This window comes from Leptopilina heterotoma, unplaced genomic scaffold (assembly GCF_015476425.1).
Source record: "Leptopilina heterotoma isolate Lh14 unplaced genomic scaffold, ASM1547642v1 Lhet_305, whole genome shotgun sequence".
Lineage (NCBI taxonomy): Eukaryota > Metazoa > Arthropoda > Insecta > Hymenoptera > Figitidae > Leptopilina > Leptopilina heterotoma.
Genome location: NW_025111009.1, coordinates 456,152 through 472,407, shown reverse-complemented (window position 1 = coordinate 472,407; position 16,256 = coordinate 456,152). Strand labels below are relative to the sequence as shown.

The following is a 16,256-nucleotide window of genomic DNA, read 5'->3' as shown; positions in this document are numbered from 1 at the left end:
CCAGTTGTAGATTTTTGTTCCTAAGTGATTTTAAGAGAAAGATACACAAAATGATTAACAATTAAGAATTAATGTTTAAAGTTTTTAATAATGCAATTCGGGAAAATATTGAGCATTTTCATGATCTTTTGTCTTCAAAGAAGTTCGACGAATGCAGGATGGTTTCAGTATTTGCAAAACTATTTTCAAGTTGATTCATTTATTGGAAATTTTCAATTATTCAAATATTTTTGCAAATATTAAAATATTGTTGAAAAAAATTTAATTATTTTCATAAATAACACAATTTCTCGAAAGAATAATTCAATTATTTTCATGAACAATAGAATTCTTTCCAACAATGTTTAATTTTTTATTCTTTCGAATGAAAAATTAAATTTTAATTAATTTCCTGTTTGTTTGAATATGAGACAAAAAGCAGTTTAACAGCTAAGAGATCGAATTTTTCTTTAGTGTATAAATAATAATTTTATTAGGCTTAGAATTAATATATTTACAGGTATGTATTATTATGTTGGATGTAAAATATAATTTCTAAATTCTCAATGACGAGAATATTTTCTGCTTTTCAGTATACTATTCTTCACAGTGTGATTTGTATAATTCAGCAATCAATCTTGCTCCATTCAAATTAATATCTTCAAATCCATATTTTTCCAAAATTTTACCGCATCTCTCGTACCAATCATTGACATTTTCATAAGCACCAATGTCGAAACCACATTCCTGCGGGGAATGCGAATTTCATTCGCACAAAATTATTTATTTATAAAAATTTCATTTTTGAAGCATAATTAAATTTTTTTTTTACTTTTAATAAATTTTTATTTATTGAAGAGTATATTGAATAGTAAAAATTATCATTAACTTACGACAATTGATGAGACGGAAGTAATAATTGAAAAGTCGGCAATTGTTAAATCAGTTCCGGCCACGTAGTCATTATCTTGTAGAAAAATATTTAAAGTTTCGAAAGCCCTTTTAAGAGCTTGAACATCTTCTTCTGCAGCTTCAGTTTGTGCTCCAAAAGCAACCAATAGCTATATTAATAAAAATTGACAAATTTTTTGCAAACTTTAAACTTTATTAAAATTTCTTTCGCACTTCTAAAAACCAATTTTTATATCAATAGTAATGTTAATTAACAAGAATAACAATTATCACTGATAATGATTAATAATAAAAATTAATCGCATAATAATTAATAACGAAAATTAATATGATAATTATTAATAACAATAATTAATTATAATAATATTTAATGACAATAATTAATTATAATAATTAGTGATAATAATAAGAATAATAACAATTTTTAGTTATTCTTTTGGAAAATGAAAAAATATTACCCACATAGCATTTGTAAAAAAGATCATAAAGTGTTCCGACATCAAAGTACAGCCTTTGATCGATAATGCCTTTCTTCTGAGGATCTTTTGGATACAATGCGTCGTTTTTAGCATATCTGTTTACCAAATACCCAATAATTGCTCGACTGCGAAATTAATCAGACGACAAAATTAATTATTCAAAATTTCACGTGTGTTTGAAAATTTTACGTTTAATTTTCCTTTCTTGAAAACCAATAATGATAAAATAATAAAATAAATTAATTAATTATATTTATAAATATAAATACTAATAGTTATAAATAAATATTCCCGAAAATATCTATTTTTGAATTCAAATTTTTTTTAAAGAAAAAATATACAAAAGTTAACGCAAATTACAAAAAAAAAAATTAATATGGATTTTTTATATGTAAAAGTTAATAATTTGTGCAGTAAACAATAATAAATACTTACCTTTCACAAAAAATTAGTCCATTGTCATTAATTGTCGGTATTGTATGCTGCGGATTCAACTGCATAAAAATATGAAAAAATAATTTTTTTGCTTTTAAAAATTTGCAATTTAAAAAAAATGAAAATAAATATTTACTTCACTTTGTATTATTTATTATTATTTTATTTTATTTTATTATTTTTTATTGTTATTCATTATTTTATTTTACTATTTATTATTTTTTATTATTACCTATTTATTATAATTATTTTATTTATTAATACTGTTATTATTTATTTTTTTTTATTATTTATTACTTCACTAATTAAAAATTAATAGTTTCTTCTGTTTTCGAAAATTCCGAAACTTTTGAAATGGTTTTTAAAAACAATTATTTTCAAAAATTAAAAGAAAATTATTAAAAATAATAAAAAAATAAATAAATATTTACATTATTAATTAAAAGAAAAAACTAATATAATACCTTCAAAAATTCCGGTTTCATATGTTCGCCTTTCATTGGACAAACTTTAATGTAATTAAAATGAATTCCTAATGCTTTTGCGAGCATCATAACAGTCCGACATGGTGGACTTATGGGGAAAAAATAGAAATCAATTGTCATTGTTTAAAAATTAAATAATGAGAGATGAAAGAAAAAAAAGACAGAAATTCAAACAAGAATCAATTGAACTATGTTGCAAAAAAAAGACTGATTTTTGCTGCGAAATACGTTCAAAGTGTAAAGACCAGTTGTCACGACAACAAAAGCAAACAATAAACGTCAAACTTAAAAAATCAAATAGTTAAAAATAGTTTAATTTTTACAGTAATTCAATTAATTGTTTAAAATCGATTTTTTTGGTGCTTTTTTTCGTTTTTTTCCTTGAATTTAAAAAACTATTTTTACGATGTAATTTTTATTTTTATAATAAAAATTAATTAGTAATTCATAATTTTATAATACATAAAAAATAATTTAAACTCTGCTATAAATATTGTTATTTATAAAAGTAATTTAATTCTTGCAACGAATTTTATTAAAAAAATTTTTAAAGAATTGAATTTCTGTAAAAAATATTTTATTTGTGAAAATAATTTGAATTCCGGAGAAAAATATTATTATTTATGATATTAATTAATTTCTTGTGAAGAATTTTATTTAAATTTTTTAAATAATTGAATTTCTCGAAATTTTTTATAACATTTTGAAAATAATTGAATTCTGACGAAGAATTTTATTAAATTTTTTTTTAAATAATTAAATTCTTGTGAAAAGTTTTATTTTTGAAAAAAATTGAATTCTTGGGAAGAATTTAATTAAATTTTCTTAAACAATTGAATTGCTTCGAAGAATTTTATTTTTTAAGAAAATAATTGAATTGTTTCGAAGAATTTTACAAACATTTTTGACAGTAAAATTGTAATTGCTATAAGGAATGTTATATTTTACGAAAATAATTGTAGTCTATAGTTAATTTTATTAAAATTGCAATGTTATTAACTAAATCTTGTAAAGAATTTTGTCAAAATTTCTTTAAATAATAGAATTTTTAAAAGAATTTTATTTAAATTTTGCGAAATAATTGAATTTCTCAGAACTATTTTTTTCTATTCTTTGAATATATTTGAATTCTTTCGATAAAAACTTCATTATTAAAAATTAAAAATAATTCAATTGGTGTGAAGAAATTTATAAAAAATTGGATAGTAATTGAATTCCTGTGAAATTTTTATTAAAATTTCGTTTAAATAATTGAATTCTTTTGGAAAATTTTATTAAAAATAATTGAAATGAGGAAAATTTTTGAAAATAATTGAATTTCAGAAAAGAATTGTATTATTTATAAAAATAATTGAAATTTTGACGAGAATGTTTATGAATTTTTGAAAATAATTGAATTTCTGTAATCAGTTGTTCTTATTTAAATTCATTAAAAATTGAAATTTTAAAAAATTTCATATTGAAGCCTTTGAAGTTTATTTATTTATGCAGATTTTAAACGCAACTCTTTTGAAATCTAATTAATTTTGAAAATTTTTAAGTAAAATTATTCATTAAATAATTCCTAAGTATAATAATTTTATGATAGTTCTTGAAGAATTAAGTTATTTAAAAAGAAATTATTACTTAGAAATTATTTAATGAATAATTTTACTTAAAAATTTTCAAAATTAATTAGATTTCATAGTTTGTGAGGCAAACAAAAAAGACACAAAAATTCAGAATTTTCTTATAAATTCTAAAACTTAAATTTTTTCCAGTACTTTTAATAAAAATCCCTGACTTTTCCCTGACCAATTCTAATTTCTCTGACTGCAACCCTGTAAATAAAAGTATAGAGCCAACTAGATTATTTATTTGTTTTAAATAAGAATTTTATTCGACTAAAATAAAACTTTTATTTGAAGTTGAACCAAATAAAAATTTATATAAACCAAATAAAAATTTATTTAAACCAAAGAAAATTCTATTTAAACCAAATAAAATTTATTTTAAACAAATAAAATTAATTTTAAACAAATAAAAAAATCTAGTTGGCTCAACTTAAATGGAACTAAAATTAACGTAAAAGAGACAAATCTTAACTTAAAAGGTACTAAACTTAACATAAAAGGTTCTTATCACTAAATATTCAGTAAATAACAAATCAGAATAAAATTTCAACTTAATTTATTGTTTCGTTAGTTGTCATTACCGGTAGACACCTTATGAGAGGATTCGCGAAACATAATAGGATTCCGAGTATATTCAGTATCAAAAAGAGAACACACGGACGCAGAGCTAGAATTATGAATTTGGGGAAGGACCAGTCATGATTTTTTTTTTAAAAAAAGGAATTTTTTTTTTCCCTCAACATCACTGTTGATTATTCACGTGAACACTGGTTTTGCTTTCTTAACTTTTTTGAACCTTATTCTTTAATAATAATCAAAAGAAAAAGAAAGAAAGAAAAGTTGAGAAGCTTTTAATTCTACAATCATCAACTTAATTAACACGCGTAACTCGTTGTGATGTACGGACTTAACGACTAGAGTTTGCGAAATTGAACGCTTGAGGTTGAACATTTTTTTTTTTTTCCTTTTGTTTTTCGTTAAATCGTGATATAAAAACTCAGATTTTCCTTTCGCAAGATTCACAAACGATTTTGTATACAATTTTAAGTCGTGTATTTATATTATATATAATGCTTATTTTTTCTAAAGATTTAAAAAAAAGGAGAGAGAAAGATGACAATTTTATGATTGTGCTTATATATGTCAGTCATTGAATCGCAAAAAAAGGAGTAATAATTCTAATTACAACTTGTAAATGTGGATTTGGCAAAAGTATTATTCAGAACCTCAAAAAATATCGATTTTTTCATTTTTTTTACACTGTGCGCTTTCATTGAAGGAAAGGAAAATTAACAAAGAAAGAATACGAATTGCAAACTAATTAATTCATTAAGATGTTAGTTATTAGTAACTGAAGTTACTAATATTCAGCAAAATAATAGAAATTTAAGACAAATTCAAATTAATTCTTATTTATTACGAACTTCCATTTATTTATTAAAGTAAAAACTCAAAATAAATCAATTTCAACATTTACAAAATTATTTCTTGATATATTTATATCAAATTTTATTTTTAATTCTTCGAGAAACGAGAGAAATTGTTTCCTTTCAAATCAGTTTTTAGATCAAAGCAAAAAAAACACGATTTTTTTTCAAAGGAAAGAAAGAATTTGTCGTAAAATTAAATGATTCGTCGATTATTTTTCCACAATATATTTATTTGATAAACGCAATAAATATTGTTAGCGAATGAAGAATTTTGCCTGTTTTTGAGAATAATTTTTCTTTTGACGAATGATGATTAATAATAATTAAGAAGAAACAAAAAATTAGGTTTTTTTTTTGTTGTGAAGTGTTTAAACTGCGTTAAAAAAAAGAATCATTCTCACACATTGCTTACAGAAAAGAAATGGAAGCAAATATTATTATGTACATCATCGGGCTAATTTTTTTTTCTTAGCACTTGTGGAATGCCTGTCGCCAAAAAAATGGTTCGTCTAGATCACGTATAAATATATAAATATGAGTTTTATTCAGGATATGTTATAAGGGAGATTCTAAGGGAAACATTTGCGAAATTTCGAAACGATTCTGAATCATCTTATTCAAAGAGAATATTTACAATCTTGGCCTCTCGAAAACCAATTTATTCTATATAATTGATAATTGAAAGAAAGAAGAAAACAAGAGAGAAAAATTATCAAAAAATCGAGTCATTATTGATAAAAAAAAAGAGAAGGCAGAAAATTAAGTATCTTCAAAAAAAAATGTATTGTCATTAAAGAAACAAGCACAATTCCTTAAAAACTAAAATGGAAGGTCCGATTGATTGCAATTTTATGCTATGTACAATTTTCCGTGAATGTATTCGAGTATTAAATAATCCTATTTTTCTACGTTTTTATTAATTGAACGTTTAAAGCTGTTTTCGAATTTTTCGAAAAGGACAAAAATTAATAATTAGTCATTTAAAAAATTTCCAAAAAATTGGGGTTATTCCAAAGACAGGCAAAGCCACAGGTGCTTTAATACCCTATTCTTGGTGTCTGTAGTTTCAAAAAAAAAAAATGTATATAAAAACTGCAGAGAAATTATTTCGAGATCGCATTTATAAATAGCATCGAGATCGAGCACGAAATAAATCTAAACATTCACACACCGACTTGTCTTGCATTAAAAAGAAATTCCCTTTTTTTTATCATCAAAATCGACAAGAGAAGCATATTTGTAAATTTTGTTCTTACTTTTTACAAAACTACTTGTCTTATCTAAATTACAAAAACAAAAATAAAAATTCTAGAGCATGCAAGTTCCTACGAGCAGTAAATAGTATTGTCATTAAAAAATATCAATCCGGAATATATATATATATATTTGGCAAGCGTGCTCGTAAATTCTGGAAGATCGAATTCTTACAGAGAAGCGGTAATTTTTTGTTTTCAATGGTGATCGGATAGCAAAGCAATTCGCAATCCTTTCGAGCGCGCGTCCCAATATGAATAATTCTTACTAGAGTTCCATCCAAATTTGATCAGCTTATCAATCATTGAATTTGTTGAATAAAAATTGTCATCATGTAAATTGTCCAAGATCTCGAATATTGGTGTTGCTGATGATAAATGAAGTTTACTGATCGGTGAACTGAACATGAGTCGGCGGCATTTTTTTCTATTATCGGAATAATCGTTAGAATTCATTCGATCATCATTTCTATATGAACGATGATAGTGATTATTTTCATTCTTTAATTGCTTTATTAATTTACTGCTGGTGTAATAATGACAAAAATTCTTTGCCCGAGATCATTGTCGATATGCCTGCTGTGGAATTCCATTGCAAGGCGTCACATAGTCGCCAATCATCAAACTTGGATTCACTGGATAATGCGAGGTATTTCCAAGTACCAGCGACTGCTGGAAATTAACACCAAGCTGTAGATTTTTAGATAAAATTTAGTTCTCTTTTTTATTTTTTGAGGGGGTTCTTTCTTCAGAGAGAAAAAAAATTTAGCAGCAAAAAAGAGAAATTCAGGCCTCGGATTGAGTTTAAGGCGGAAAAAAATGCAAAAAAAAAAGGAAAAAAGTCACTTATTTAATTCAGTGTTGTCACAAAAAAATTATTTTCTATTTCCTTGACATTTCACTTATTTCTAAATTCAAAGAATTGTAATTTAAAACCTGAAATTTAATAATTTCTAAAAATTGCATATCCCTTCCAAAATTTAATTATCTTCCACAATTTTTAACTAAATTTCATGTATAAATAAATTATTTTTAATAATTTTCCGAAAGTTCATCTAGAATTCAATTATTTAAATACAATTATTCAATTTTTTATAATGATTCCAATTAATAATCATTTATAATGATTGATTTAATTATCTTCTACAATATTTAACTAAACTTCATCTTTAAATCAATTATTTTTAATAATTTTCCGAAAGTTCTTCAAGAATTTAATTATTTAAACACAAAAATTCAATTTTTAATAATAATTGTAATCCTTACAAAATTTAATTATTTTCTACAATTTTGAATTAAATTTCATCTCTAATTAAATTATTTTTAATAATTTTTTGAAATGTAATCAAGAATTCAATTATTTAAATACAAAAAATTCAATTTTGTATAATAATTGTAACTATAACTGTCCATGTTTTTGTTTAAAAGTTATTAAGATATAATATTTTCAGAAAATTATAATAAAGAAATTCTTAACATTGATTTTTTAAAAATATTTTTAAATCATTTTTGAAAGATAATATTTTTTCAATTATATACAATTACAATTGGAAAAGTTCCAAACAATTGAAATTTGGTAAAATCTTTTAAAAATAATTGAAATTTGATAAAATCTTATTATAAATAATTGAATTTTTGGAAAATATAAAAAGAATAATTCAATTTTTGAAGAATTTTAATTAGGTATAAATATGAACATAATTTCTACGAAATTTTAATAAGTCTAAAAAAGTAAATTTTGAAAAATTTTAATCTACTTTGTTTGAAGATAATTGAATCATAAATAATTATGATAAAACAATTCTAAGAATTGTAACTAATTTTTTTTTTGAAGAATCTTAATTAAATATTTTAATCCTGGTTGTTTTCTCCAAAATATTAAAAAAAAATTTTTAATTTAATGTTATTATTTTTTATCCGTATTTGAATATTCGGAAAAATGTAATTGAAAATATAGAAAATAATTAAATTTTAAACAATTAGAATATAAAATTCTAAAAAATATTTTAATATTATTTTTAGTAGCGGATTTTCATTAATTTTCGGTTTTAAATTAACATTTGAAAATTTTTCATTATAATTTTTGAGAATTCAATTCTTTTCTAGAATTGTTAACTAAATTAAATCTCTAAATAAATTATTTTTAATAATTTTTCGAAAGTTCTTCGAGCATTCAATTTTTTATAATAATTGTAACTGTAATTGTCCATGTGTTATTTAAAAGTTATTAACGTATAATATTTTCAAAAAAATATAATAAAGAAATTCTTGAAATTTTTTTTTTTTTAAATTTTAAAATAATTTTTGAAAGATATTAATTTTTCAATTATAATATAATTGAAAAATTTACAAATAATTGAAATTTGGTAAAATCCTTTAAAAATAATTGAATTTTTTAAAACTATAAAAAAAGAATCAAATTTTTCAAGAATTTTAATTACAAATATGAATATGATTTCGCCGAAATTTTAATAAGTCTAAAAATGTTAAATTTAATTATTTGAAGATTTTTCATTAAAATTTTTGATAATCCAATTACTTTCAAAATTTGCAATTCAAAATCCTTCAAAAGTTGATTTTCAAAAATTATACTAAAATACTTGAAAAAAAATTTATTATTTTGAATTAAATTTTACAAAATTTCAATTATTCAAAATTTTGTTAATAAATATATTTCGAAAATTAAATTAGAAAAATTTAAAAATTTTGCATTTTATACTAAAAATGAGATATTTTGTTGCAATATTAGAAAGAAAAGTCGAAAAATATAGCAATTTTTGAAAATAAATCGAAAAAAGTTGCATTTTTTGAAAATAATCGAAAAAGTCAAATATCCGAGGTCTGGAGAATAAAAAAAATGAAACAAATTTTGCGTAATTAAAAAAAAAATTACAAAACAATTTTGAAAAAAAAATTACTTCTAAGTTATTCAACTTACTGTGGCAGGAGAAGTGAACATATTTGGTGTAATGCCACCACCAATTAATTGAGCTGCTTGTGTACTTGTAGCCGTTCCGACTCTTCCGCGTCCAGTACTCGAGATCAAACCCGGATGAATGTTTGGCTGTCCGCCTATTATGAATAGTAAAGAATATATTTTAATAATTTCGCGAAAATCGTCAACGACAAAAAATACAGAGGAACTTTTGAATATTAATGACTTATTTAATGAAAGCCAGCAGCTCTTCGGCGAAAAATGATAAATTTTTTGCACACATTTGAAATCAAAGAAAATGCATTCATTAAATTAATTAATTAATTCTTAAATTAAATTCTTTAAATATTTTTTTAACTAAACATAAGGGCTCGCGATTACTTTTACATCACTAATTTTTTCTCTCTCCATTCAAATTTTAATTATTTTACATTTAATTCAATGTTTTGTCAATTTGATTAATAATTATTTATTTACTAGATTTAATTGATTTGTTGTCAATTTTAATCATCATTGATAATTCACTAAATTTAATTCATTTTTTTTTGCAATTTTAATCAACGATAGTTATTCAGAAAATGAGTGAAGATAATTTAAACTAAATTTTTGAAACGAATTTACAGGAGAATAATTAAAATTCGTCAAATTAAAAGAAAACAAAATCGACATATTTTTGATAAATAGGAAAACAAAAAGCAAGGATAATAAAAATTTCTTTAATAGATATTCGAATATAGTTTAATTCAGAATTAAAATTGAGTTTATAATCAGCGATAATAGAATTCGAAAAAAATAATCATGCGAGCCCCATTTAAAAATAAAATACAAAATAATGAATCAAAAACTCGATAAAAAGCATAAAAGATTTTAATGAATTTTAAGCCAAAAAAGAAAACAAAAATAAAAAAAAAAAAGGGAAAGAAAAAGAAAAATTAAAAACATTCTGATTATTCACGATGCAAAGCAAAGGGGCATTTTGAAATTGAGGATTAAAAACGCATTTACCTTCCCTAAATAATTCGTGGAGGTGTCTGGCATGCTCTAACGTCATTGACATTTTTTCTTACGGTAATTTATTACATCTAAAAGCAATTAAACTATTTTTTTTTCCTATACAGTTTTGTTTTTCGTTTCCTCTATTTGTATAAAGCGCCAAATCCGATCACCATTAGAATCCGTCAGCTAGGGCCGAAATGTGCTGACCCCATTGGTATTTTGCATCGCAAATACCTTATATAATGAAAAAATTTTTTGTATGTGTAATTTGTCTTTTTCTTTTTTTTTTAAGAGAAAAATAAACAGAAAAGAAAACAATTAAAAAGGTATTTACATCGCAAACACATAAGAGAATTTTTCTTTTTTTTTACACGTGCAACATCTATGAATTCCATTCATTCTTACCAATTGCTAATAAATTTGAGTTTACTCCTCCACTTGTATCCATTGATACTTCACCGAGACCATTAACTGACATTCCATTAACCATATTAACTGCCTGACGTGCACCTTGAGCATCTAAACTTGTCCAATATGATTCACTTGGCGAGGTATTATTTAAACCCGGTGGTGGCTGAGCCGCAGCTCCTGTATACCTAAAGTAGGGATTTTTCAAATCTAAAGTGTTGCTGCTGCTCTCCATGTTTGTTCCTTCGACCTTTAGATCAATTGTCACATCGTACGATTGCCTGGAAGGGAGAAAAAAAATTTATTATTCATTTGTTTTTTTGGGGAATCTGGAATTTAATAAAAATTCTAATTTAGTAGAAAAATTAAGATTTGACTGAATTGTGATTGTTGTCTAAATTATTACAAACCTTTTGTTAGCGACTAAGATAACTTTTCCTGAGAGTAATTGTCCACTTTTACAAAATAAGGGATTTTCAAGTAAACAGCGAACCTGATACCAATGAGTCAGAGGTTCCGTGGGAGCTGTACTCAACCAAACCTGTTGTGTTGAGCCAATGAATGCAACATCAAACCAAAATGCAAGGCCGTGGCAAGTGCCACTTTCTAGTATATGAAAATCGACATCTATTTCTAAAAGAGAAAAATTAAAATTAGAAAATATAAATAAATTTCTAGAAATAAAAATACCAATATTTATATTCATTTTTTTTTCTTTTTTATGAAAATAATTTTAATTTCACTTATTTTGTATTTAAACTTTCACTGATTTCTAAATTCAATTATTCAAAAAATCAAAAATGTTAAATAATTAATTTTAAATAAAAATATTTAAATACAATTGTTATTTATTTTTCCACAGGAGTTTAAATTTTTCAAATTTCAATCTAAAATTTAATTATTTCTAAAGATTAAAAATTTCCTTCCAAAATTTAATTATTTTCAATAATTTTTAACTAAACTTCTTCTCTGAATCAATTATTTTTAATAATTTTTCGACGAAGAATTTTTTGGACAATTTAAAAAACTAAATAATTTGGAGAATTTTAATTAAACATTTTTTAAATAATTGTATTCTTTAAGACTTTTTTTTAATAATTTTAATGTAATTTTTTTTTAATATTTGAATTTTTTAAAAAAAGTAATTGAAAATATTAAGAATAATAATTGAATTTTCAAAAATTGTAATAAAAAACTTGAAAATCTCCATTATTTTCAACTTAAAAACTTTTAAAAAACATTAAGAGTTGCAATTGAAATCTTTATGAAAAATTTAAATTTTATATTTCAACAAATAAATTCTCGAAAAACTTTCTGAAAATTAAATAATTTTAGAAAGAAGTTCGATTAGAAAATTCTAGAAAAGAATTAAATAATACAAGATTTGCAGTAAAATTTTTTAGATAATTAAATTTCACAAGTCTTTAAATTTAAAAGTTAAGTTAAGTTATTTTAAATAATTTTAATTAAAAATTCTAAACAACTATGAAAAATTATGATGCAAATTTATTATAAAATTAGTTAGGTACTTATTTGTATTTTTATCGAAATTTTTGAAGATATATATATATATATATATATATATATATATATTTGAAAAATCTTCGAATAATCAAAATTTCGTGATATTATTTTGAAAACAATTTTTTTTTTATATCATAAACTTTCGCTCTGTCGTATTTTCTCCCCAAATTGTAGAATACTTTTGCAAAATTTAATAAGTTTATATATTTTTTTTCCATGTACTGTTTTCGACTTTTTTGACTTCTTTTCGTAATCGTTTAAAACGACATTTTTTTGCGTTTTCTTATCGATCCGAAGACTGTAAATTCCTTTTTTTTCTTACCTATTTTATGTAAATCAGTCTCATCTGCTGTTTGGAAGTCTACAATGTGCCGGACAGATTTAGCCATGCAAATGCGAATGTCGAAGGTGTCGACAATAGGCTGTCTGAAATATTCTTTAATCGCGTTGTTCCTCATGGCGGAAAGGTCAACTCCGTGAAAACACGTTTGACACCAAAAATTGGCCTTATTAAACTGTTCCATGTAGAGACTGTCGTCCGAAAATGGAGCAATGTGAAGATCTCCTCTTGACGGAAACATTCTACCGCCTAAAATATTAAAATTGAATTTTAATCACCCTAGCCTCTTTTTGGAAAATTAATTCTCAAAATCATTAGTTTTTTTAATTCAATTCTAAAAACTTATTAATTTTTCGAATTCAATCCCAAAAATCATTATTTTTGAATTCAACTCCCAAAATCATTAATTTTTCGAATTCAGTTATTCCAAAATCATTAATTTTTGAATTCAATTAACAAAAATATTAACTATTGAATTCAATTTTCCGAAATTGGGAATTGAATAAACATTCCTGAAAAATTAATTCATTGAAGTACAATTTTCTCCTGGAAAATTTTTACCTGGAATGAGCCATTTTTTTGCATGAAGATATGTCTCGAGCATACGCTCATTGTACAACATGTAACCCATTGGCTCACTGACAATGCAATCAACGCGATCTGGCAGTTCAATTTCCTCAATTTTACCCGCAATCACAACAACTTTATCCGATAAATTATTTGCCGCTACTAATAATTCAGCGTGATTTGCCATATTACTCGCTTCAACGGCATAAACTTTCTTTGCTCCCGCTTGAACGGCAAAGAATGATAATATTCCCGAACCAGCGCCAACATCTAATACTATTTTGTCTTTGAAATCCGATATATTTCCAAGTATTGCCCGTTGATAGGTGCTGGTCCTTATATAATCCTGCATCATATTTTGCTGTTGCGATAAATATCCATAAAATTGAAAATACTGCATTGCCGATGATTCCTCGGTTCTTTCATTGAATGCCGAGACTCCTTTTCCATTTTTGAGCTTTAAAATTTGCGAATGGAAGTTTCGAAAGTCTGTGAAAAATCAGTTTCAATTTTCATTAGTTCAAGAAAACAGTGTTTGTTAATAATTTGTAAAAAAAAATTGTTAAAACAATTTGAAAAAAATTTAAAACATTTGATAAAAATTTAAATAATTTGATACAAATTCAAATAATTTGATAAAAATTTAAATAATTTAATAAAAATTTAAATATTTTGATACAAATTTTAATAATTTGTTATAAATTTAAAAGTTTTGATAAAAATTTAAATAATTTGATAAAAATTTAAATAATTTGTTACAAATTCAAATAATTTGATACAAATTTAAATAATTTTAACAACATTCAAATTTAGAGTTTTAATTTTTATTTCGTTTTTTATTTACCTGTTTCATTGGCGAATGATATTAATAAACTATCTGAATCTAGTGTAAATATATAGCTTCGATTTGAGACTCGAGAACATTCTGTCGTGTGTGTTACTGGAAATTCCAGTAACGAATTTTGATCTTTATCAATGTAGTCCCCTAAAAAAGAAAATATTAACGTTTAGTTGTAAATTTTTCATTACCTTGTATTTTTTCTATAGAAAATATTTTTTTTTTGCATTTCTTTATCTTGAATTTTTTTTATCTTGTATTCTTTTATCCTATATTTTTTATTCCATATTTTTTATCCTGTATTATTTAACCCATATTTTTTCCCTGTATTTTTTATCCAGTATTTTTTTCTTGTATTTTAAAGTTAAATTTAAAGAACAAGAGTTCTTTATAAAAAATAGTTTTTATAGAAAAAATACAATTATTAAACTAATCTCATTAGGGAAAAATAATTTTTTTTTCGAAATTTTACAGCAATTTCAGCGGTAGGAAATTAATTATAATTTCAATGTTTAAGTCTCGAAGGTAAAATCTATTGTGATTTAAGGTCGAAAAAAGAAATATTGAATTTGTAAATAAGGAAAAGACAAATTCCATTATCATTGTGAATGTAATCCGCATTTCTTACGTAACTATAGTCTCAAGAAATGTGGCTAATTAAAAGTTAAAAATATTTTGCCTCTTCTTCTATTTCGGAGAATTTGAGAAAAATTAAAAAATTTTCCTTGTCTTATAAAAAATTGGTGGAGGAAATTAAAATGTTTTATTAATGGAGGAAAAAAACTTGATTCTCTTACTTTTCCAATATTCGTTTCAAATTTCTTCAATTTTTCAATTTTTCACAAATAAGACAATATTTTTCACTAATTACTGATAATTTTTTGTAAATATTAATTTTTAACAAAGTTAAATTTTAATTCAGAGATTTTATAACAAAGGGAATTGCATTTTTTTTATTATTCACTAGGATGACAAAAAAGTTTTATTCAAAATTAGTCTTTGAAGGACATCAACCCTTTGGCATTGAACGAAAAAGCAAAAACTTAAAATATTTAATTATACAATTTAAATCGGATGTTTCTGCGAAAGCAATTAAATTTTGGAAAATTTTTATCGATCAGCTGTTTTGTGTCGCCAAAAAAAGCATTTCCTCTAACAGAGCCATAGCTTCTTTGCCCAAAATTTAATTACTCCTTTATTGCAAATCCGAAATAATTATCCCAATTTGATTTCTTATGAAAAAAAGATTCAATCCGAAAATGGTCGATTAAATTATCAGTTCTTGATAAATTGGAATCTTTCAAGTCATAATTGTCAGAATTTTTAAACAATTGGGAAAAAATCTCGCAAACTTTATAACAAAGCATAAGCATCGTTAGCGTCTGGCGAAGTGTGGTTAGATCGCGTCTGGTTGGCGGTAATGATGATAATGGTTAAGGTATTATCGATCGGAATTTAAACATCAAATGAATACCTGATACAAGCTCGATGCTGAGGCCCTGGGGATCATAATTAATCAAAAGCGTCACCGGCTTGTCGAATTTTGGTGTTGATTGTCCATTGTTTGACAAAGTCGACACTGTCACCGCGCGAAACACCTTCGCCATTTTTAGACACCGCGTGCGTTTTTGTGCGCTCCAGTCTTGTCAAGTCGGCGGGGGATTTTCTTTTATCGTTTCCTCGTGGTTAATAAAATGGTGTCTCAGTTATTAATGAGGAAACAGCTGACTCCTTTGTGAAAAATTAAAAACACGACACTCCCAGTTTGTGACGGGGCTGAGAAATGCCACTTAAGAATTTTCAACAAACGAGACAAAATCACGATGTCAGTCCCGCAGACACCGGATCGTCAACCAACCACCCCCGGTGCAAATTTACACACGCGCACATTATAAAATGTCCCTTCCCCTCAATAACGAGCAGGCACTTCAATGAACGGAAGACCAGTCCAGACAAAGAAAACGATAAGTATTTGGAGTTCCGATTTTCAAAATATCATAAGATTTAACAGTTAAGACTAGTGTGTTGAAAATCAATTTTGAGGTTATAAAACCCTGTAGTA

General features: G+C 24.3%; 2 protein-coding genes across 5 annotated transcripts; both read right to left on the bottom strand.

The window, feature by feature from the left end:
* Window positions 1-488: 488 nt before the first annotated feature.
* On the bottom strand, window positions 489-2,513 carry LOC122504578 (glutathione S-transferase 1-1-like). Its single transcript, XM_043615751.1, has 5 exons — window positions 2,270-2,513; window positions 1,806-1,864; window positions 1,354-1,495; window positions 873-1,040; window positions 489-726 (listed from the first exon to the last, which is right to left on the bottom strand). The coding sequence occupies exons 1-5, from the start codon at window positions 2,408-2,410 to the stop codon at window positions 577-579; spliced, it is 660 nt and encodes a 219-aa protein (XP_043471686.1). The 5' UTR covers window positions 2,411-2,513; the 3' UTR covers window positions 489-576.
* Window positions 2,514-4,442: 1,929 nt separating this feature from the next.
* Window positions 4,443-16,090, bottom strand: LOC122504570 (histone-arginine methyltransferase CARMER). Of its 4 annotated transcripts, none has more exons than XM_043615732.1 (8): window positions 15,669-16,090; window positions 14,201-14,341; window positions 13,351-13,845; window positions 12,772-13,038; window positions 11,336-11,558; window positions 10,923-11,206; window positions 9,525-9,658; window positions 4,443-7,255 (listed from the first exon to the last, which is right to left on the bottom strand). In XM_043615732.1, the coding sequence occupies exons 1-8, from the start codon at window positions 15,799-15,801 to the stop codon at window positions 7,148-7,150; spliced, it is 1,785 nt and encodes a 594-aa protein (XP_043471667.1). In that variant the 5' UTR covers window positions 15,802-16,090; the 3' UTR covers window positions 4,443-7,147. The 4 variants fall into 4 exon arrangements, with proteins under 4 accessions (XP_043471667.1, XP_043471665.1, XP_043471666.1 ...); XM_043615730.1 differs by having other exon boundaries at window positions 4,443-7,276; window positions 15,669-16,089; XM_043615731.1 differs by having other exon boundaries at window positions 4,443-7,258; window positions 15,669-16,089.
* Window positions 16,091-16,256: the final 166 nt, after the last annotated feature.